The 23,916-nt window shown below is 42.0% G+C and overlaps 1 protein-coding gene across 1 annotated transcript in view; it reads left to right on the plus strand.

Moving 5' to 3' along the window:
• The window catches only part of HACD3 (3-hydroxyacyl-CoA dehydratase 3), a 37,274-nt gene that overhangs the window by 4,148 nt on the left and 9,210 nt on the right, over positions 1 to 23,916 (plus strand). Inside the window, exons 2-6 of the mRNA XM_046007776.1 lie at positions 12,546 to 12,588; positions 14,653 to 14,726; positions 15,994 to 16,158; positions 17,826 to 17,877; positions 20,744 to 20,854. Coding sequence (XP_045863732.1) covers positions 12,546 to 12,588; positions 14,653 to 14,726; positions 15,994 to 16,158; positions 17,826 to 17,877; positions 20,744 to 20,854 — 445 coding nt within the window. The remainder of the gene's footprint in view (positions 1 to 12,545; positions 12,589 to 14,652; positions 14,727 to 15,993; positions 16,159 to 17,825; positions 17,878 to 20,743; positions 20,855 to 23,916) is intronic.

Below are 23,916 nucleotides of genomic sequence, written 5' to 3' on the forward strand. Positions count from 1 at the left end.
GTAGAGTCTATTAAGCAGAGTTATCCATATATGAAAACTTATTGTATAGCAGAGGTGGCTTTGCATGTTAATTGGGGAAAAGATGAACCATTTGGGAAATTGTTTGGGGACAGGTGGTAATCCAAATAGCAAAAAGATAATATAAGATCTCACCACAAAAGTCAGTTCCAGGGGGGCTAATGACCTGAATGCATAAAGCAAAACTACTAAAAGAAAATATCGGAGACCATCTTCATGATTTTGGAACAGGGAATAATGTGTTAAATAAGACACAAGAAACATAACTCCCAAAGATTAATTTAAGACAAGCTTGAAAAAGGTATCTACAGCACATATCACCGACAAGTAACTAGCATCTGAAATATGTAAAAGACCACCTACAGGGGCGCCTGGATGGCTCAGTGGGTTAAAGCCTCTGCCTTGGCTCAGGTCATGATCCCAGGGTCCTGGGATCGAGCCCCGCATCGGCTCTCTGCTCCGCAGGGTGCCTGCTTCCTCCTCTCTCTCTGCCTGCCTCTCTGCCTAGTTGTGATTTCTCTCTGTCAAATAAATAAAATAATAAAAAAAAAAAAAGACCACCTACAGATCAATAAGAAAAAGACATACTACTTGTTAGGAAAAGGGGCAGAAAATATAAGCAATTCAGAGTAAAAGGAAACAAGAATGACCAGTAAACCTAAAAAGATGCTTGATCTCAGTCGTAATCAGGGACATGTAAATTAAAGGGATAGTATTTGTTAGAAATTGATAATATTTCTTAGATTGGGGAAAAATGAAAAGTCTAACGCTACCAATTATTGTTGAGATTGTTTAGCAATGGGACATTTTTATACAATCCCCCCACCGCAGCCTCACCAAAGACCACCAGAAATAGCTTTTTGTTTTAAAGTTAAATTAAATTAAATTAATTTAAATTCAGTTAATTAACATATAGTATATTACTCATGACCCTGAGATCGTGAACTGAGCCAAAATCGCAAGTGGGTTGCTTAACTGACTGAGCTACCCAGATACCCCTTACCCTGCTTTGTTAAGTGTAAGTAGAATTTGGATCCAAATAAGGTAGATTGCAGGGGATGTGAATTAGTATGTACACCCAGAGTATAATGCAGCTGGAAGAAGGAGTGAGATCTCTATGAAATGATGAGGACTGATCTAGGTGAAAAAAGCAAGGTGTGTGAGAATGTTTATTATAGTCTACCTTTAACATGGGAAGGAACGGGTATAAGACTATCTGGATATATTTACTTAGTTTTTGGAAGACGTGTGTGCACATGTACGGAGGAAGGATAAATCAGAAGCTCTTGAAATGCTTACCTGTGGGTAGTGAGTAGGAAATGTTGTGGAGGGACATGGGTTTGAGGTAGGGCTTCTGAAGATACGTTTCTACAGTTTGACTTTTGACCAATGTGAGCATTTTACATAATTCAAAAATGAAAGAATACAATGGCAAATCTTGAAATTCAGTACAAACAGAATCAAAAGGACCTAACTGTATATCAAGTTGATAACATAACCATCCAGATAAATAAGTTAATAAAACTAACTTTGAACACAGTACTCTGGTTCTTTAGTAAAATGCATTCTAAGAATAAAAAGAAACATACTTCACTCAGTAGGTGTATCGTCAGTAAGAATACTGATATAATTCCGAAACCTTTTGAGGATCAAATAAGTAAATGTGTTGGGGCGCCTGGGTGGCTCAGTGGTTTAGGCCGCTGCCTTCGGCTCAGGTCATGATCTCAGGGTCCTGGGATTGAGTCCCGCATCGGGCTCTCTGCTCGGCAGGGAGCCTGCTTCCCTCTCACTCTCTCTGCCTGCCTCTCTGCCTACTTGTATCTCTCTCTGTCAAATAAATAAATAAAAAAAAAAAAATAAGTAAATGTGTTAATGCTATTAGGAACCAAGGTTTTCAATGTTAGAAAAACGGTGAAAATATTGAATAACAGAAGACGAGAAGCTCTGTAATAGTAAATTTGAATTGGAAATTTAAATATGACAACATGACTTTTAAAATTCCTAACTAGATGCTAAAAATGAGCATTGAGTGTACCTCAATGTGCCAGATCATGTTTTCTTTTCTTTCTTTCTTTTCTTTTTTTTAAAGTAGGCTCTATGCCCAACATGGGACTTAGATACTCTGCTGACTGAGCCAGCCAGGCGCCCCCAGATCATGTTTTCTAAGTTACCATTCAAGGCTCTTTGAAGAAACGGCTGATTATTCCAGGTCTATGCTAGAGAAAGTACATCCTCAAAAGCCACAAAGTCATGTCAGAATCACATAGGAGCTGGTTTGAAAGGATTTCCACCGGCCAAATTTGATCATTTGAACAGCAAAAGGAGTAAGAATAGTAGTGGACTTTGACAGAGGGAACTAAAAAAGAAGAACCATCAGTCCAGAGTGATACTCAAAACGAAAGGAAGATGGAGGTGCAGGGGGGTGGGGTTTGGGGTGGAGGGGAGGCCTAGGGGCAGGGGCGGGAGGTGGGTGTGGTTCCAAGAGGGCAGCACTAGGGATCTGGAACAGATCAGTATCTTGACTGTGATGGACAAACCTATGCTTGTAATAAAATTGTATAGTACTTACACATATGCGCCAATGAATACAAGTCAAACTGGGAAACTATGCATAAGATAAGTGGGTCATATCAATGTCAATATCCTGACTGTGATATTATACTATAGTTATGTAAAATACTGTCTGGGAGAAACTGGGCATAGAGTACAGGGGATCTCTTGGTGTTATTTCCTCTAACTGCATGTGGATTTACAATTACCTCATTAAAAATTTCAATTTAAAAAATGAAGAGGGAAGAGAGCAAGGGAAAAACTCTTTCTTACAGAAGAATGCCAGCTAAAAATGAAGATGGAATGATTGAATTGAAAATCATCACTGTGCGGTCTCCAAATCCGGCAAGGATTAACAGTGAATGACAGTTCCATTGGAGGAAAGAGTAAATTACTTACTAATTACAAAAGAAAAAGTACCTTTAAAGTAGAGGGTTTGGCAGTCCCTATCAATTAAATGATCAAAGTTAGTATCATCCATCTGATGGTATGGGCCTTCTCCTACGACGCCTTAAGTACTACTCATATAAAAAGAAAAAAAAAGTACCCATTTCACCTATGAGATATTCTTGTCAAAAATGATTAATAAGAAAAAATGTCCAGACAAATCCATAACGTGATACATTTTCTAAGACAATTGGCATGGATTAAAAATAATAAAAGTAGAAGTCTATATTGGGTTAAGATAGAACAGTCAGGGCGCCGGGGTGGCTCAGTGGGTTAAAGCCTCTGCCTTCGGCTCAGGTCATGATCCCAGGGTTCTGGGATCGAGCCCCGCATCGGGCTCTCTGCTCTGCGGACAGCCTGCTTCCTCCTCTCTCTCTCTGCCTGCCTCTCTGCCTACTTGTGATCTCTGTCTGTCAAATAAATAAATAAAATCTTAAAAAAAAAAAAGAACAGTCAAATGTAATGTATGAACATTGATTCGTTTCCAGATTTGTGTGTGTGTGTTTTTAAAACATAAATGCAGGAGTGGTTTATTTTATTTTTTTTTAAAAGACTTTATTTATTTATTTGACAGAGAACAAGAGAGCACAAGCAGGGGGACAGGGGGAATGACAGAGGAAGAGGGAGAAGTAGGCTCCTGCATGAACAGGGAGCTGGATGTAGGACTTGATCCCAGGACCCTGGGATCATGGTCTAAGCCCAAGGCAGGTGCTTAACTGACTGAGCCACCCAGGCGCCCCATAATAGTGGTTTAAAGGTAGCCACATCAAGAGCTCAATGGAGAAATGGGCTCTCTTTACTCTTTCTTTGAATCTGGGCAGGTCCTATGGCAATTTATAGAATGCTGCAGAATGATACTGTGGCCATTCCCAGGCTTAACCCTTTTAAGAGGACTGCCAGCTTGTGCTTCTGTCTTAGAACACTTGCTGTTGAGATGTTCCCTCCCAGAACTCAGCAGCCCAACTGTGAGAAACCTAGATCACACAGAGAGGTCACACATATGGGTACTCTGGTCCATAGTCCCAGGTGAACTTCCAAATGACAATCAGTGTCAACTCTGAGCCATGTGAGTGACCTGTCTGGGACGTTCCCATCCAGTATACAACAGCCATAGCCACCGTCTAGTGGAGCCTAACTGTGCAGCTGAGCATACTTTAGTTTCAGATAATAAAATAGTGTTTTGTTTTGTTTTTTAAATAGTGGTTTTAAGCCACAAGGTTTTGCATTACAGTAGATAACTGAAACAAGTAAACATTTTTCAGGCCGTTGTTTGAATAGAAACTGTTTATTAGAGGATATAGAATTTTTGTTCCTAGGTGTGAGAGAATTGTGGTAATTATGTAAGAGAATGTCCTTATTTAAAAGCAGCATGCTGAAAGGTTTAGAGGTGAACTCTAGAGTCTTTCAGAGACTTTAGAGTCTGCAACTCATTGTGAAATGACTGAGAAAAGTCGTGTGTATAAAAAGCAAGTGTGATGAAATATAATCCACTGATGAATGGCATATGAGTATTCATTATACTATTTTTTTTCCACAATTTTTTAAGTGAATTAAAATTTTCACAATAAAATGTTGGGTTGAGACACTGTTCTGGGGGAGATGCCCTACACCCACCTATGTGTTTGATGATTCACTAGAAGACTTCATGGGATTCAGCATGTAGTTGTACTGGCTAAGATTTATTACAACAAAAGGATATATGACGGGATCAGCAAAGGATTAAAAACACAGGTGGAGTGTAGAGAAATTCTGTGCACAGGGTTCCTCATCCTCTCTCCTTCCTGTGAAGGTATACACTTGAGTTGCTCTTTTTTCCCAGCAATGAAAACTGCAGTAACTTATGTGCAATGTTTCTGCCCAGGGAAGCCCATTAGAGAGTCAGCACCCATGTACCCAAATTCTAGACTCCCAGAAGGAGAGTTGATGTTCACCACTAATCACGTTGTAGGCACAGTGAACCAACTGTTAGGGGTTGGAGGAAAGCCAGGTTTCGTGATGCCAGCCAAGGGCTGATCTTGGAAACAGTCCTTTATAAAGACAGCAGCCTCAAGATTGCCATGTAACTGTTTTTTTGTGCTTGTATTAATCACACTCATGTGGAAAACTAAATACTAGTGATTTAGATGAGCTCTAAATGTCTAAAGGCTTGGGTAGCAGATAGTTCACTGACCTCTGTAGTTTTGTCAGAAATTATGAAAATGGCATGAATTGACTTAATTTCAATTCATTCAATAGTTAATGAGACAGGGATTCAGGAGATGAGTAAGACACAGTCCCTGCCATCAAGGAAGTCAGGTCTAGAGGTGCAGATAAACCAATCAACAATGATTGGAGAACAGTGTGGTAAGTATTATAATACAGGTGAAAACAAAGTAGTAAGGAAACTATTAATTTTAATGTTGGAGATGAGTAGGAGGGAAGAGGAATTAATATTTGGTCTGGACTTTGGAAGGTGAATAGAATTCAACAGGTATGAAAACTTCGAGGGGCGCCTGGGTGGCTCAGTGGGTTAAAGCCTCTGCCTTCGGCTCAGGTCATGATCCCAGGGTCCTGTAAACGAGTCCCATATTGGGCTCCTTGCTGGGCGGGGAGCCTGCTTCTCTCTCTCCTTCTGCCTGCCACTCTGCCTGCTTGTGCTCGCTCTGTCAAATAAATAAAATAAGGTCTTTAAAAAAATAAATAAAAATGACCGTTGTGGATTTGAAAGTGAATGATAAAAATAAAAAGTGGTATAACTAGGATTTGAACCCAGGTCCATCCAACTTCAAAGTCACCTTTTCCCCTTTTCCCTATTTATTCCTCTTTTTATACGCAAAGGAACAATTCCTCTACTAGTAAAAGATTGGCTAGGTTATGCAGATCCTATAAATAACTAAAAATGTTCAGTAAAAATCTTAAAATCATCATTAGAAATCATCATTAAAATCACCATTAGAATTTATAGGGGAAACTGATAAAGCTGAACACTGAAACTGCTTTTGCCTTAAAAACATTAGCTCAGGGGCGCCTGGGTGGCTCAGTGGATTAAGCCGCTGTCTTCGGCTCAGGTCATGATCTCAGGGTCCTGGGATCGAGCCCCGCGTCAGGCTCTCTGCTCCGCAGGGATCCTGCTTCCTTCTCTCTCTCTGCCTGACTCTCTGCCTACTTGTGATCTCTCTCTCTGTCAAATAAATAAAATCTTAAAAAAAAAAAAATTAGCTCAGTTGAGTGAACTTGAACTTTGGCTTTGACAGCCCAACAGAGTGCAGGGGGCAAAATAAGGCCAAAGCCCACCAAAAATGCAATATGTGATAGGAAACCCTTCTCCCTATAAACTACTTCAGAGGTCCATACTCTTCGGCTAAGGATGAACTAAAAGTAAATCCATCCCAGCTCCCTGTCCTCAGAGGACTTAACACTGAGCAAAGTAGAGGAAAGGTCCTTGAGGAGTTAAAATCATCGGTTGGCTTTTAAAAGATTATGTAGCCCAAATGTACACAATTTTGAGGATCTGAAAATCCTCAGGTCATGAATTTATTTTAAAATGGTCTCACCTGGTAGAGCCCGGCTCCTAGGTGCCTGGCAGAAGCCAGTGGGGATCCCTGTGATCTAGCTACGCTGATACTAGATAAGAGTTTTCGACCAAGATGTATTTTTAGAGATAGAAAGGTCAGTTCATAATGATAGAGGTTTGAATTCATCAGGAAGGTAAAACAATATTAAAGTTATATGTAACTAACACGGCCTCAGTACTGCATAAAGTAACAGAAATAGGAGAGACAGACAAGTTGACAATAGTGTGATTTCTCAGTAATTGATAGAATAACAAGATAGAATTCAGTGAAGATACAGATTATGTGACCAGTTAACAGTAAATCCAGTGGACATAGACAGAATGCTACATGTAAATTCCAGAATACACATTTAAGTTCACTTGAACATTTATATGATTTATACTGCTTCTGAATGCAAGTCTCCACAAATTTGAAAGGATTAAAATCACAGAATGCTTGCTGATCACAGTACAGTTTAGGTGGAAGTTAATAACAAGATAACTGGAGAATCTCATGTGTTTGGAAATTAAATACTTCTCAGTAACCCGTGTGTCAAGAAAGAAATGATAATATTAGGAAATATGTTAGACCGAATAATAATGAAAATACTACTTTCAAAGCTTGAGAGATGCAACCAAAGTAGGGGTTGGCAGGAAATTTATATTCTTTTTTTAAAAAATTGTAGCTGACGGGGCGCCTGGGTGGCTCAGTGGGTTAAGCCGCTGCCTTCGGCTCGGATCATGATCTCAGGGTCCTGGGATCGAGTCCCACATCGGGTTCTCTGCTCAGCAGCGAGCCTGCTTCCCTCTCTCTCTCTCTGCCTGCCTCTCTGTCTACTTGGATCTCTCTCTGTCAAATAAATAAATAAAATCTTTAAAAAAAAATTGTAGCTGACATATTAGTGTCAAGTGTACAGAATAGTGATTTGACATCTAGGTACATTATGAAATGATCACTGCTGAGAGTCTAGTCACCATATAAGGTTATTAGAATATTAGTGACTAGTTTCCCTTTCCTGTACTTTATGTTCCTGTGACTTACTCATTTCATAAGTGGAAGTTTTACCTCTTAATCCCCTTTACCTGTTTCACTCATCGCCTTCCCCGCTCCTCTCTGGCAACCATCAGCTTGTTCTCTGTACTTTTTGAGTCTGTTTCTGTTTTGTGTTCTTGTTTTGCTTTTTAGATTCCACTTAGAAGTGAAATCCTACAGTATTTGTCCTTTTCTTTCTGACTCATTTCACTTAGCACAGTAGCCTCTAGGTCCGGTCATGTCGTCATGAATGGCAAGATTTCATTATTTTTGATGGCCAGTATTCCATTGTGTGTCTATGCCATAGCTTTACCCACTCATCCGTGGATGGCTGGTTACATTGCTTACATATCTTGTATGTTGTAAATAATACTGTTGTGAACATAGGGATGCCTATGTCTTTTCAAATTGGTGTTTTCATTTTCTTTGGGATAAATACAAAGATGTAGAATTGCTGGATTGTATGGTAATTCTATTTTTAATTTTTTAAAAGATTTTATTTATCTTATCCAGAGAGAGATCACAAGTAGGCAGAGAGGCAGGCAGGGAAAGAGGGGGAAGCAGGCTTCCTGCTGAGCAGAGCGCCCAATGCCAGGACCCTGAGATCATGATCTGAGCCAAAGGCAGAGGTTTTAACCCACTGAGCCACACAGGCGCCCCTATTTTTAATATTTTGAGCAATCTCCATCCTGTTTTCCATAGTGGCTGTACTAATTTACATTCCTACCAGCAGTGCAGGAGGGCTCCCTTTCCTTCACATCCTCACCAAGCCTTTTTTTTTTTCTTTTGAATAATAACCATTCTGACAGGTGTGAGGTGATACTGTGGTTTTGATTTGCATTTCCCTGATGATGAGTGATGTTGAGCATCTTTTCATGTGTCTGTTGGCCATCTAGATGTCTTTGAAAAAATGTCTGTTCAGATCCTGGGCCCATTTTTTAATTGGATTTTGTTGTTGTTGTTGAGTTGTAGAGGAGTCTTGATATATTTTGGATATTAACCCCTTATGGTACCTATCACTTCCAAATGTCTTCTCCCATTCAGTGAGTTTCCTTTTTGTTTTGTTAATGGTTTGCTTCACTGTCCAAAAAGCTTTTTAGTTTGATGTAGTCCCATTTGTTAGTTTTTACTTTTGTTGTCCTTGCCTGAAGAGTAGGATCCAAAAAAATATTTCCTTTCCTTTTTTAAAGATTTATTTATTTGAGAGAGAGAGAGAGAGAGAGAACACGCACGCAGTGGGGAGGGGCAGAGAGAGTGTCTGAAGCAGATTGCGTTGAGCACAGAGTCCAATGCGGGGCTTGATCTCACAACCCTGAAATCATGCATGACCTGAGCTGAAACCAAGAGCTGGACACTGAACTGACTGTGTCCCCCAGGCGCCGCCCGAAAAGATATTTCAAAGACCAATGTCTGGGAGTATACTGACTATGTTTTCTTTAAGGAGTTTTATTGTTTCAGGTCTTATGTTTAAGTCTTTAATTCATTTTAAGTTCATTTTTGTATATGGTTTAAGAAGGTCATCCAGTTTTCCCAGCGCTATTGATTGAAGAGACTCATTGCATGTTCTTGCCTCCTTTGCCATAGATTAATTGACCATGGAAATGTGGCTTTATTTTTGGGCTCTCTGTTCTGTTCCATTGATGTATGTTTCTGTCTTTGTGCAAGTACTATACTTTTTTGGTTACTATAGCTTTGTAGTATAATATATATATATGTCTATCTATTAATCTATCTGTACACACACACACACACTATAGCTTTGAAATCAGGGAGCATGATGTCTCCAGCTTTGTTCTTTCTCAGAATCGGTTTAGCTATTGGGGTCTTTTTGTGGCTCTATATAAATGTTAGGGTTATTTATTCTAGTTCTGTGAAAGATACCATTGATATTTTTGATAGAGGTAGCATTTAGTCTATAGATTGCTTTGGGTAGTGTGGACGTTTTAATACTATTCTTCCAATCCGTGAGCATGGAATATATATCTTTCCATTTATTTGCGTCCTCTTCAGTTTCTTTCCTCAGTGTCTTGTAGTTTTCAGTGTACAAATTTAACCTCCATGGTTAAATTTATTCCTAGCTTATTTTATTCTTCCCAGTTCAATTGTAAATGAGATTGTTTTCTAATTTCTCTTTCTGATAATTCATTATTAGTGTATAGAAGTACAGATCTCTGTATATTGATTCTGTATCCTGCAACTTTATGGAATTCATTTATTCTAGTAGTTTTTTGGTGGAGTCTTTATGGCTTTCTGTATATACTTTCATGTCATTTACAAATAGTGATAGTTCTACTTCTTTTTTATTTTATTTTATTTTTTTTATTTTACCAATTTGGGTGCCTTTTGTTTTTGTGTTTTGTCTGATTGCTGTAGCTAGGATTAACAGTGCTGTGTTAAATAAAAGTGAAGAGATAGGACATCCTTGTCTTCCTGATTTTAGAAGAAAAGCTTTCAGCTTTTTGCCATTGCATATATATGATGTTGGCTGGGATTTTGTCTTATATGGCCTTTATTATGCTGAGGTGTATTCTCTACACACACTGTGTTGAGAGGTTTTATCATAAGTGATGATACATTTTACCACTGTATTTCTCATTGGATAAAGTTTGTCACATGCTTTTTTTATCTTTTTTTTTTTTTAGATTTTATTTATTTGACAGACAGAGATCACAAGTAGGCAGAGAGGCAGGCAGAGAGAGAGGAGGAAGAAGGCTCCCCGCTGAGCAGAGAGCCCGATGTGGGGCTCGTTCCCAGGACCCTGGGAGCATGACCTGAGCTGAAAGCAGAGGCTTTAACCCACTGAGCTACCCAGGCGCCCCGCTTTTTTTTTAATCTATTGAAAGATGATCATATGACTTTATCCTGCATTTTGTTAATGTGGTGTATAATGTTGATTGATTTGCAAATACTGAACGGCTTTGCATCCCTGGAATAATCTCACTTGACTATGGTGTGTGATCCTTTATTGTTGAATTCAGTTCGCTAATATTTTTTTAAAGTTTTGAGAGACAGTGCACAGCCCCGGGGAGGGGCAGAGGGAGTGGAAGATGCAGGCTCCCTGCTGAACAGGGAGCCTGATGTGATGTGGGGCTGTATCCTAGGACCTCAGGACCATGACCTGAGCTGAAGGCGGGTGCTTAACTGAGCTACCCCAGCACCCCTCAGTTCACTAATTTTTTTTTTTTTTAAATTTTATTTATTTGACAGAGAGATCACAAGTAGGCAGAGAGGTAGGCAGAGAGAGGAGGAAGCAGGCTCCCTGCGGAGCAGAGAGCCCGACGCGGGGCTCGATCCCAGGACCCTGAGATCATGACCTGAGCCGAAGGCAGCGGCTTAATCCACTGAGCCACCCAGGCGCCCCAAGTTCACTAATATTTTGTTGAAGATTTTTGCTTCTGTGTTCATTAGAGATATTGGTCTGTGTTTTTGGGGGGGAGGGGAAACATTTTTTGGTTTGTTTGTTCTATTTGTAGTGTCTGTCTGGTTTTGGTATCAGGGTAATGCTGGCCTCATGGAATAGGTTTGGAAGTATTCCTTCCTCCTCACTTTTTTTGAACAGTTTGAGAAAGATGGGTATTAACTCATCTTTAAATGTTCAGTAGAATTTACCTGTGAAGCCATCTGGTCCAAGACTTTTGTCTGTGAGAAATTTGACTACCGATTTAATTTCATTCCTTTTTCCTTCCAAGTGGTTTAGAGTATGGGAAACACACTGAGTTGGGCAAGAAGTGACCTGGGTGGGAACCTTACCTCCAAGACATTCTAGAACTTTGGCTTTAATGAAAATATTTGCATCAAAACCCTGTTTCCCTTACTGAGGTTCCCTAACTCCCTCTTCCTGCCACAGAGAGGATCATCTAAAATTTTATCTCCTTTGGGTGAGCATTTCAGCCTGAAGTCTGTACTCCCACTAGGGAGGTTCTTAACATAAAGCTTGGCTCAAATGCTCCCCTCCCCACCAGCCTTCATTGTTTCCCTCTTCCTAACACTCTTGGCTATGAATAGAGAACCCAGGCCCTCACTCCCCATTGTTATACCCCCTCTCCAATCTTCTCTCTATCATTTGTTGGTTTCCTTCCATGCATGTTGGAGCACAGAGAGCTGAGCCTGCAGGAAAAAAACAAATGAATTAGTCAAAGCACTGGAAACACGCTGCTCCTTGCTTATTAACTTTGAGCTGGGAAGTAGGAGGGGAGTCCTTTCTCATCCATTGAAAAAAGAGCTAAGTAGTTACACTCTAAGTTATGTCATTAAAGTCATGTAGCAATTTCTGGGAATAAGTGAACGATCTGGAGAATTTTGATCTCTTTAGTGTTGGTTTGGATGGGGGTTAAGAGGATGGAGCCTGAGGTGAGGGCACTGCATGTTTCATTTCAAGTGAAATCCCTTGTGATCGTCAGCCCTTCTGTGGATATCACGTTGCCTTATGGGTCTCACTTTGGGTGAACCTTTCATCAGCCATCCTGTTCTTGTTGTGCTTGCTCTAAACACTTAACAACACTTAACTGCTTTTTACTACTCTTTTGGTCTTGAGCGTATGTTACTTGATACTATTTGAGATCTTCTGACAGGAAATGACTCATCATCTGTTCCACTAGACTTTCTGCCTCCACAGCTCCTGGGCTGAGTCGTAGGGATCTGGGCCCTCCTCGGAAACACCTCCTGTAGTACCTTTGTACCATTTGCCATTATGAGAATGGACTGACTCAGTATCTAATTGTTCTGCATGGTTAGAACAGCTTAGGGTTATTCTTAACAAATGCCTACAATCTCAGATGGGTACAGCTAGATGTAGCGAAACCCTGCAGAGAGCTGTGCATAAACAACTAAATATATTTTCTGGGGGAGGCACAAGTAGGAGGCCGAGTCCCTAAGGGGGAAGGATGGAGGGAAGTAAGCCCCGGTTTTAGTTTCATTTTTCTCCTATTAAAATGCCCTTCTCGCATCCTTGGTCTCTTTTCACAGAATCCTGCCATCAGCATCACTGAAAATGTGCTGCATTTCAAAGGTCAGTATCCGGGCAAATGCTGCCAGCTCTCTACACAGCTAACAAGGCATGGTGGTGGTTTCTTTTTCTTTTTATCTATTTGTTTTATTCACTTTCTATTGATGCTCACCTCTCTGCCGCTCTTGGGATAAACATATGATTAGGAAAGTCAAAGAACTTACTAGGACTTAGAAGTCCTGCTTTCCTCTTAGAGAGGCAGTAGATAGAATGAGAAAGAATCCCCGGCTGGAAATCAGGACATCTGTCTTTTAGTGCTAATTCTGCTGTCCTTGGACCACTTACTGATGTCTCGACTTATAAAAGGAAAGCGTTTGGTTATAATCTGTATTTCTCCAATTTTAGGACCTTTGGACACCTGAGAAAATGTCCTAAGGATCCTCCTGGGCCATGGACCCCTGTTTTTGAGAAAACATGTGAAGATTTAAATATGGCCACATTTTTTTTTTTTTTAAGATTTTATTTCTTTATTTGACAGAGATCACAAGTAGGGAGAGAGGCAGGCAGAGAGAGAGGAGGAAGCAGGCTCCCCGCCAAGCAGAGAGCCTGATGCGGGGCTCGATCCCAGGACCCTGGGATCATGACCTGAGCGAAAGGCAAAGGCTTTAACCCACTGAGCCACCCAGGGGCCCCTACATATGGCTACTTTAAGTGATATTTGGCTCTGTTGCAGCTGGGAACACAGCCGCAAATACGGCCTCTAAACTTGCATGTTTGTACTTGATTATAAGGTAGCCATCTAGAGGATCCAGAATACACTTCCTTTTTTTTTTTTTTTTAAGATTATAATCGAAACAAAAAATAGAAATTTTCTTAATGAGACTTTGCAGCTCTCTAAGGCCATGCTCACCGGCCAGTTTAAGAAACACGGCATTCTAGATGATACCTAAAGCCTTCTGACAGTCTTTAATCGCTGTTTCCTTTCTCCTTTGTTTGTCAGCAGATACACTGCTGTGTCTGAGGGCAGGTCCAGATTCCTTGTCACCCAGTGGGGTGGGATTCTCCCCATTCTCTCTTTGTTCTTGGTCCTTGGAGTGTCATTAGTAAGTGCCTGGGGTGGGGGGCAGCGTAGGCGGTATTGATGAATTTCTGCTTTACTGGAGGTTTCATCTACCTTCATAAGCTTGCATGAATGTGCAACCTGGTTTTTGTATCTGCTTTTCAAGACGAGAGCAGTTGTGGTAGCAGCTTAGATTTTTTTCAGTTAAGTGACGGAAGTGTACCTTGCCACTCAGAGGTTATGGACTGACTGCTCAACCTTAAGGAATTTATGGTCTTAGAGAACAATAGCCACCTGGAGCAGATATTAGGCAAACTATATCACATATGGCCAGATTAGGAAAGAGAATCCAAATAATGGGCAAGTCAGAGAGTTAGAGGAGAAGGGATGTCCAGCCGTCCTTGGCACCTAGGCATGGCACCTCTTTGTTTTGGGGGAAACGAGCCATGTCAAGGCACAGAAGGGCATAACGGTCAACCCAGGGTCTTTTCTCCTGGATCCATTTATGCTCTCTTAGGAACGAGCTGAGGAAGTTAGATATATTTCTCTTTATCGCTCCATTCATGATGTATTAAAGGAGAAGTCAGCTACTTCATTTTCTGTCCTTGGTTGGGAGGTGTTAGATTCATAGCTTTCTTTGAGGCAGTCCAGCATTTCCATACACCCTGCGACTTTCCTTAGCTGCAATCAAGCTAACACACCTACCTGGTATGTCTCTGCCCTGGATTCAGTGCCAAAGTAAACGCGAAAGTTAAATTTATAGCTCTGTGATACCTTTGGCTTTGCTTTCAGTATTCTTTTTCCTGCCTATTATTTGAACCTGGTTGTTATCAAGGCCACATTGGGAGATGAAGCAAATTATTCTGGAACCGATGGTCAGAAGGACATACAGAGATAAACTTTTGTCCGGGATTCAGCTTATCCAGCTGTCTGAGTAGCTCTGCTCATGGGCCCCCGCTGGTTTGGGCAGGGCCCATTACTGTTCGTAGGCCTCTGAACCAACTGCACCAAGCTCTTGCATGGCCTTGCCCTCCAGTTCACTTCAACTCACATTTCTTTCTTTGTAGCTCAGGGACACGGCGCCAAAGGAGACAACGTCTATGAATTTCACTTGGAGTTCTTAGACCTTGTGAAACCAGAGGTATGTCCTTTCTTTTCTTACTTCCCTTTACATTTTAGGAAATAAATATGAGTGGCTTAGTGAAATAGGGGGATAGAGGTTGTGGGGGAGGGCAATAAAAGATAAAAACCAAAGGAGAATATAGTTCTTTTTGTTGGGAACTGGGTCCTGATTTTAGCTGCAGAGGAGTGGGAAAGTCAGAGGGCCCGAGGAGAATCTGGCCTCTGCTTGCCATTTGCTAGCAGTGTGAACAATTCCCTTCACTTCTTTGAGTGAGTTTCCTTGTGTTCCTTGTGAAATGAAGGGTTGGACTAAGAAATCCTCAGGGGCCTTTGCAGCCCTGATACTCTCTGGTGTTAGTGAAGACAGAGGAGTTTGTCTGTGGCAGGGAGCAGAGTTACATAACGCAGGTGAGGCCCACGCCAGGGGCTTGCTTTCATGTGACTTTGCTTCAGGGGCAGTGGAAATCAGAAAAGATGGAGGCAGCTGACCTTTAGAAAGAATGTGGGAAATACCCATTGAAGTTTCCTTTCTCTCAGAGCCCGAGGGAAACTTTTATGCCAGGAAGAGAGAGAATCCACTAGGAGGTGTGTTTCAGGTTCTGGAATTACACTCTTCTCTCTGGGGGCTTGAGCTTACTGATCTCTCTGTGCAGGAGGGCACAGTTGTTTTGGTTGGTTTAATAGTCAGCAGTGGTTTAAGGGGTAGAGAACCTATCATGGGGCTTGCTTTTGAGGCAAAGGAAGAGGCCTTGTAGAAGAATAATAAACTGGAACGGCCTCTGAGAATTTGAGTTTAGCTGGATGGTTGTTCTAGGCTATCCCTTGTGATAGAGTTGTAACTGATCCAGTAAATTCCAGCCTTGGAGAGACCTTTCCAAAACAAGGGCTTGCTATGCTGGGGCCTACTGACCGTTCACATTTAGTCGTCCTCATGGGAATGAGATTTGGAAGGTGAGGATGTTCTGAGAGTGATTGGATGCTGTGCCAGGCATGGTAGAGATCTGGCAGGAGGTTCATCTAGAACCAGAACTGTCTGTCTGTCTTACCCTGATTTCCTCCTGTGTCCTTCAGTGGAGGATCGGAGAAAGACCGTGCCATTCGTACCAGTGCTTTGCTGTACCAGCCCTTGGTCTGGAGGTTCTCTTTGCATCACTCCTTATAGGAACAGAGAAGGGGGAATGAGCATTCCCTGCAGCGCCTCTGTGTAACCAGCCTGGCTTGGTGCAGTGGAAGGAGTCGGGGAAAGGAAGGAGAGGGCATTCTCACATTCTCACTTTTTTTTCTAGCCGGTTTACAAACTCACCCAGAGGCAGGTAAACATTACAGTACAGAAGAAGGTGAGTCAGTGGTGGGAGAGACTCACTAAGCAGGAAAAACGTCCACTGTTTTTGGCTCCTGACTTCGATCGCTGGCTGGACGAGTCTGATGCAGAAATGGAGCTCAGAGCCAAGGTCAGTAAGAACTGCCCGGTCTAGACAAATCATAAGGAGCACAACTTATTTGGAAGTTATTTGGGCTACCTCAGATACCTATCTGGGTCTGATAGAGTAAAGACAACATTGCAAATTCAGTTAAAGACCTGGAAAAATTTTTTTTGTTTGTTTTTAAGATTTTATTTATTAGACAGAGAGTGCACATGGACGTGTGAGAGGGCATGTGCAGGGGAAGGGGCAGAGGGAGAGAAAGAGGGATAAGTGGACTCTCCTCTGAGCAGGGAGCCTGATGTGGGACTCAGTCCCAGGACCCTGGGATCATGACCTGAGCCGAAGGCAGATGCTTAACCGACTCAGCCACCCAGCCACCCAGCCACCGTGGAAACATGGTTTTATAGAAGTACTGGTCATATATTTTGTGGACTGTCCCTCAACTGGGATTTGTTGAATGTTTTTCTTACAATTTAGAGAGGGTGGTGGGATTTCGGGGAGGACAACCACAAAGGTTTCATTCTTACTGTGTCACATCAGGGTTATACACTGTCAGGACGACCTAGCACTGTTGGTACTTGTCTTGGTGATCTGGCTGAGGGAATGTTTGTCCGGTTTCTCTGTTGCAGTGTAACTCCCCCCGCCTTTCTTCACTGTGACTCACTATGTCCAGCCCATGCATAAGGAGTGGGGAGTTACGCTTCCCATCCTTACTGTGGGATATCCAAATACTTTACTTGGAATTCTTCTGTATGGGAGATTCGTCTGTTCTCTTCCATTTATTTATTCAGTCATTTATTTATATCCACATGGACTGATGAATATTTGTTTTATAGTACTCAGTATATATAACCCAGTACTCTGTTATTCATCTATATTTTGTTGTTCATGTTGTTCTGGCTTTGGACATCGGAAGCTCTTTTAGTTGGCTCTTCTGTCTTTTTGACAAAGCTCCGTCATTGTGGGGCTTTTTTTTTTTTTTTTAATATCCTTAATTTCTGTCACTATAAAATGCTGCAGGCTTATCTTGCGGATTCCCTGCTCCAGCCCTAGAGCCAGCCATTCTTCAAGGAGTTCTGTTCTTTTTATTGGAGAGTCATAGTGGAAACCAAGATCCGGGCTCTAGATACTGTTTCTAGATCCTCTCAGGTGACAAAGTGAGGAACTGTATGTGTGCAGACTAGCCCATTCATACCCTGCCCCTACCTCTAAATATTTCTGTATGTATGCATCTGTATCTCTATTAACCTAATGTTAGTTTTTAACTGATGTTGGAAACATGATTTTAGCTTCTGGAAAAATTATGCTAAAAATCTAGACGTCTTAAAAAAAAAAAAATAGAGCAATCTGTTTCCTTCCCTAAAATTCTGTTTTGTTTCTACAACCATGACGCATCTTCTGGAGGTCTTTTCCAGCTCCAAGATTCCAAGACTCTCCGCGTTGTAGTTTGGAAACCAGCCGATTGGTTGACTTCTCTGAGCACTGGATGGGCATTCCATGGTGCTGGGGCTCCCTGGTCAAGGAGGGGTCAGGCTTGTGGGCACCATGAGTTAGGACATTTGCCCCGGTGACACGTGAACACAGTTGGTGGAGGTGGCTTTGGGGAAGTCAGGTCACTTACCCAGCATGTGGACTTTTGCAAGCATCTGGGGATTCTAACCTGTGTTCTTGGAAAACTTCTGTCCAAATTCTAGGAAGAAGAACGCCTAAATAAACTAAGAATTGAAAGCCAAGGCTCCCCTGAAAGTAAGTTGCCCCCGCTGCTGTGGTAGTTACAGTTAACCAGCAACAGAGATGGGGGCGTGGAGGGGTGTGATGTGGCAGGAGAGCGAAGAATGACGTGTTTGAGGTGCTGCGGACTCCTTAATGGCCAGGGCTTACTTACTCTGCACGTCCACATCAGAAGCCTTCATTTTTTTCTTGTGTTTTCCTTCTCTTTGGAGCCTGACATCATTTGAGGGCACCAAAGCCGGTCTAGCAGAAGGGAAGAGCCTTAGTCTCCTGGACTGGCCTAGTGTCAGTGGTAGTAGGCCCTGCCTAGACACATGGAAACACCACCTAGGCCCAAGGCTACACTTCCTCCGACTTGGTCTTTTTCTCCCAGATGAGTGTGGTTCTCAACCTCAGAAACTCTTTCTGTTTCTCTCCGTCCAACCTCTGAGAAGCGAGAAGCTCTGTAAGTGTATTGTCTTCTGGGCGATAGCGATGAGATGCGGCAGCTCTCTGCTCCTTTCCTGCTGGGTGGAAGCTCTGTAGCAGGCCCTTGAGGGGTGAGCCAGTGAACTCGGCAGGGCACGGCTCTCTAAGAGTATCCGTTCTAGGGAGAGGACTGGGAAAGACTATATAAAATGCCTTTGGAAAAGCAAAATAAAACCAAGGTTTCTCATGAGTCCATATATTTGCAAATTTTAGGGGCCCTTATGTGGCATACCGGAAGGAAGGAAGGTTTTAGAGTGGCTGTTGTCGAACTATGTCCCATGGCTCCCCGGGATGCTTTGGAGGGCCAGGCCAAGCAAGTGCGTCCACTTCAACCCAGAGAAGTTCTGCTTCTGTGTTTTATACGTCAGGTTCTGAATAGAGTTCGTTTTGAAAAGGAGATTTCATTGCTTTAGAAAAAGATTGAATAACCACTAATGGAGAGGAATATTCCTTTAGAAGAACAAAAAAGGGGTGGAGTTTAGTGGAGGTGAAGAATTAAGATTTGAGATTAAAATCAATTTTGAGCTTGAAAATTATTTGAAATTTAAGTTAATTTTGGAGGGGGGTTTAAAGGGATAAACTTCAAATGTAAAAATTCTTACATATGAATTTTTAGGATGTTAGATCTAAGGCTTTTACTGTTTTTTTTTTTTTTTTTTTTTTTTTTTTTTAAAGATTTTATTTATTTATTATTTATTTGACAGAGAGAGAGATCACAAGTAGGCAGAGAGAGAGGAGGAAGCAGGCTCCCCGCGGAGCGGAGAGCCCGATGCGGGGCTCGATCCCAGGACCCTGAGATCACGACCCGAGCCGAAGGCAGTGGCCCAATCCACTGAGCCACCCAGGCGCCCCAGGCTTTTACTGTTTTATCTCGATTCATGAAGTTTCCTGATGAAGTAAGCTCGTGAGGATGGCAAAGTCTAATACATTTTTGTAGGTTTTTAAAAAATTATGTTTCTTTATTTGATAGAGCATGAGTAGGAGGAGGGGCAGAGGGAGAAGCAGGCTCCCCGCCAAGCAGGGAGCCTGATGTGGGGCTCGATCCGAGGACCCTGGGATCATGACCCGAGCCAAAGGCAGATGCTTAACCAACTGAGCCACCCAGGTGTCCCTACATTTTTGTAGTTTTGAAGAAAACATTTTAGTTAAATGTGGCAAAAAGGCTGACTCTTTTGGCTCCTTAAAACTAGGTTGCTTTTGATTGACCACCCTATTTTTTTTTTTTTAAAGATTTAATTTATTTATTTGGCAGACAGAGATCACAAGTAGGCAGAGAGGAAGGCAGAGAGAGGGGGGCAGCAGGCTCCCCGCTGAGCAGGGAACACGATGCGGGGCTTGATCCCAAGACACTGGGATCATGACCCGAGTTGAAGGCAGAGGCTTAACCCACTGAGCCACCCAGGCGCTCCTGACCACCCTATTTAGCGTGGTTATTTGAGCATCTGCCAAGGCTTACATGCACAATGTCTGTTGCCTAGGAATAAATATGGAGCAGCAAGATCCGAGCTCCATAGCTCTTCTCTTGAGAATCATCCTTTCCTTTGCTCCACTCGTTTGACTCAGCCATGACTCTAAGCTCCTTACTCCTTCTTTAACTCTAATTGGTTGTGTCTTCCTGAGCCTTAGGCTACAGACAAAATTAACATTCCTTATCCTCCTGCCTCTCAGGCTGTACTTTTCCTTCTTTGGTTATGTCCTCATTCTACCCATCTTCCAAAAGCACAGGGCAGGTGCTGTGCAGACTTGCCTGCTTCCCACTTCCCCAGCCGAATGCGATTTTCTCACCTTCAGGGTTTCACAAGACACAACCTGTTACTCTTTCCATCGTGTCACGGATTTCAGATTGAGGGTGACGTCGATTCTCAACATCTTCGAATCCCACTAGAGCCCCTCAAGACCTCACAGCTTCTGGGTGTTCAGTTGATCCTTGGTTGAATGCATATATGATCGACTATCAAAATTCTTTTTTTGTTACGTTTTTATTTCTTTGAGCTAGTTTGACCTACATGACCTTAAAAAATTGTGGGAACGAAGGAACTGTAGATTATATGAAAATGACAAGAGCAGGAGCAGGGTGTAGCTTTATCTCCCTTCTTTAATGCCTCGTACAATGATCAGTCACTCCCTGGCAGAAGTAATTTTTCTCCTTGGATTTATAATATCTGTACACTTAGCCCTTCAAAGCCATGAGGGGAAAGACTGCTAAAGACATACCTCGGAGTGCAGTGTCCATAACTTCACCTTACCCTTTTCTCTTTGGGCCTAGGAGTCCAGGCTGGTGCACATCTGGGCCAGATGTCTGGGAGCTCAGGGCACCCAATGGGAGAGAGGGGTGGAGTCAACCAGGTCTGTCCCCGCACCTGTCTGTTGCAGCTCAGCTTGTAATAGTTTCCTGTCTTGCTTTGCTTTTCAGCTCTTACAAGCTTGAAGAAAGGATACCTGTTCATGTACAATCTCGTGCAGTTCTTGGGATTCTCCTGGATCTTTGTCAACATGACTGTGCGGTTCTTTATTTTGGGAAAAGGCAAGCACAAAATTTCAACAGTAGTTTTCTTGCTTTCATTTTATTTATTTATTTATTTGTTCGACACAGAGAGCACGAGCAGGGAGAGTGACAAGCAGAGGGAGTGATAGGCAGCGGGAGAAACAGACTCCACTCTGAGCAGGGAGCAGGATGTAGGGCTCAATCTCAGGACCTTGGGGTCATGACATGAGCCGAAAGCAGACACTTAACCTACTGAACTATCCAGGCACCCCAGCACTGATTTTCTTTTGTCATTAGTTTACCCTATTATCCACTAAAGGTGTCAGCAGTACCCTGCCTTTGGTATTAATAATAACCCCCCACCTTTGTGTAGCACTCAGACCTTTCATTGTACTTCTGTGTCTCTGAGTTCCCTTGGCCTTGTGAAACAAACAGGCTGGAGATTGTGTCCATTTAACAGGGAAGGAAACAGACTTAGAAATGTTCCACATTCACACAGCTGGCCAGAGGCACATCTTGGGCTAGTGTTCCTTTCTCTGCTCACTACATGGTAGCTCATTCATAACCAAATAAACTTAGGTGGTATTTCCAGTGCCAGAGTTAATGCAAGTCCAAAAGGGGTCTTACCCTTTGGGAGCCTAAGTAGGTTCTCAAATGGCCTATTCTAAAACTGAATGAAAAGACTATGATAAAGATATTCCTTTTTTTTTTTTAAAGAGTTTATTTATTTGACAGACAGAGATCACAAGCAGGCAGAGAAGCAGGCAGAGAGAGGAGGAAGCAGGCTCCCTGCGGAGCAGAGAGCCCAATGCGGGGCTCGATCCCAGGACCCTGAGATCATGACCTGACCAGAAGGCAGAGACTTTAACCCACTGAGCCACCCAGGTGCCCCAAGTTAGGACTTTCTAATCTTAAAAGAGAAGAAATCATAAAGAATAAAGTCAATATATTTGACTACAATAAAATATGCAAATTCCTGTATATCTAAAAATACCCCACTAAGACAACACTCAAATTAAAAGTATATGGAGTTAGGGGCACCTGGGTGGCTCAGTGGGTTAAGCCTCTGCCTTCAGCTCACGTCATGGTCTCAGGGTTCTGGGATGGAGCCCCGTATCGGGATCTCTGCTTGGCAGGGAGCCTGCTTCCTCCTCACTCTGCCTGCCTCTCTGCCTACTTGTGATCTCTCTCTGTCAAATAAATAAATAAATTCTTTAAAAAAAAATACTTTGAAAGTATATGGAGTTAGTAGCATGGGGATGGAGGGTTGGTGGAAAATTGCAACAGACACTAGCAGGGTTGATTACATTTAAGAAATTTGTTACAAATTGATCTAAAAACATCTAGATTCCATGGAATAGATAAATAAACAGAAGTCATGTGCAGGTAGTTCGTAAGAGGGAGTAAAACCAATTTAATATACAAAAAAATGTTTAACTCAATAATAATGAAGGAAATAAAAATATGATTTTGTCAGTTTTGCAAAGTTAAAAAAGATAACTAATTTAAGAGGACATATGCTAAAGTAGACATACCAGTGGCTACTGGAAAGGGTATGAGCACAGCTCTTTTGTTAAATCACTTGGCAAAGCTCATCAAGACACCTGTTCATATCCTTGAACCTGGTTATGTCACTTCTGGAAGCGTGTTCTAAAGAAATCACCGGAACTACAAAAAAAGCTTTTTCAGAAGGTATACACTATGGCATCGTTTAGATTAGTGACAGTTTAGGAGCTGCCTAGATGCCCGTCAATGAGGATTTACTTTAGAATATTCATTCAGTGGAATGTTGTGAAGCAGATATAAAATATTTAAAGAGTTTATAGTAACATGGAGAAATACAACAGGCTACAAAAGTAAAGTATAAATCCGTTCTTCCAGTTACATCCCATTATATAAAATGGGGAAAGTACTGAACCAATACATGCAAGAAGATTGGAAGGAATGCACCATCTGGAAATAGTTTGGATGTGGACAGTTTAAAAATTTGTCTCTATTTTGTAGAAGAAATAGGAAAAATATCAGTATAATGGAAAATAGAAGCTCTGTTGACAAAAAGGGGAAAAAAATCCTCTAGTCTGTTTTTTTTAGCCCTTAATTTTCCCATCTGCGGGGTTTGTAGTGGGTGAATTGTCATTAGCTCTAGAGTCATTTCAAAGAAGTGCATGTTGTCTTTCCAGCCTTCTTAAGACCTTAGAATTCTGCAAAGCACAGCGGCAGGCTAGTGAAGACTTCACAAATGCCTTCTTAGAGTCTCATGTGACCAAAGGCCTATAGATGAGTTACTTGAAAAAAGGAGGCAAGTCTCAGACCTGTGGTTTTTCTTACTGTGGATTGATCACAAGTCCCACAGAACGAACAGGGACATGCAAACACCCAATCATCTCATTTAACATCGTTAGATTGACTCTCTGTTGTTCCTGTGCAAGCCTGCAGACCATTAGGTGATCTAGTCCAAAAGCTCCTAAGTTATCTGGGTCATGTGTTTAAGCTGCTTGGATTTGTCATTTCTATTTTGGCTCTCAGCCCTTTACCAGCCACCTTCTAGAATGGAGCTGCTGGTTTAATTCTTCCCTTATCAGGCCTCAGAGACGTGGTAAGAACCTGGTGCATGGCACCCAGTTTGCCCTTTGCAGTTTTCTCCTTTTGAATGAAGGGTGTTGGTAAATGGCAAATTTTTTAAAAAATATTTTATTTATTTGAGAGAGAGTACAAGTAGGGGGAGCAGCAGACAGAGAGGGAGAAGCAGACTGAGCGCAGAGAGCCAAAGGCAGAGGCTAACTGACTGAGCCACCCAGGTGCCCCTAAGCTGATGTTTAAACTGTACTCTTTTGAGCCTCCTACAAATGCCATCTTTGGTGGTCACTGGCCTAACTGTGCCAGATCCTTGGAGGCACTCTTTGTATCTAATAGGCAAGGACTCAAGAATCTTAAACCTAGTGCACTGTGTAGGCCCAAGAATTGTCAGTAGTACCGTGGTTGAGAAACATGGCAAAGAAGCACGTAGGAAGGCAGGATGTCAAGTGAGGATCAGTATGAAAAGTAAAGGATTTTGTATTATGGTCTGCTCAGAACCAATACAGCATTTGCTGATGTTCTAT

The sequence above is a fragment of the Meles meles genome, chromosome 6, assembly GCF_922984935.1.
Source record: "Meles meles chromosome 6, mMelMel3.1 paternal haplotype, whole genome shotgun sequence".
NCBI classification, from domain to species: domain Eukaryota; kingdom Metazoa; phylum Chordata; class Mammalia; order Carnivora; family Mustelidae; genus Meles; species Meles meles.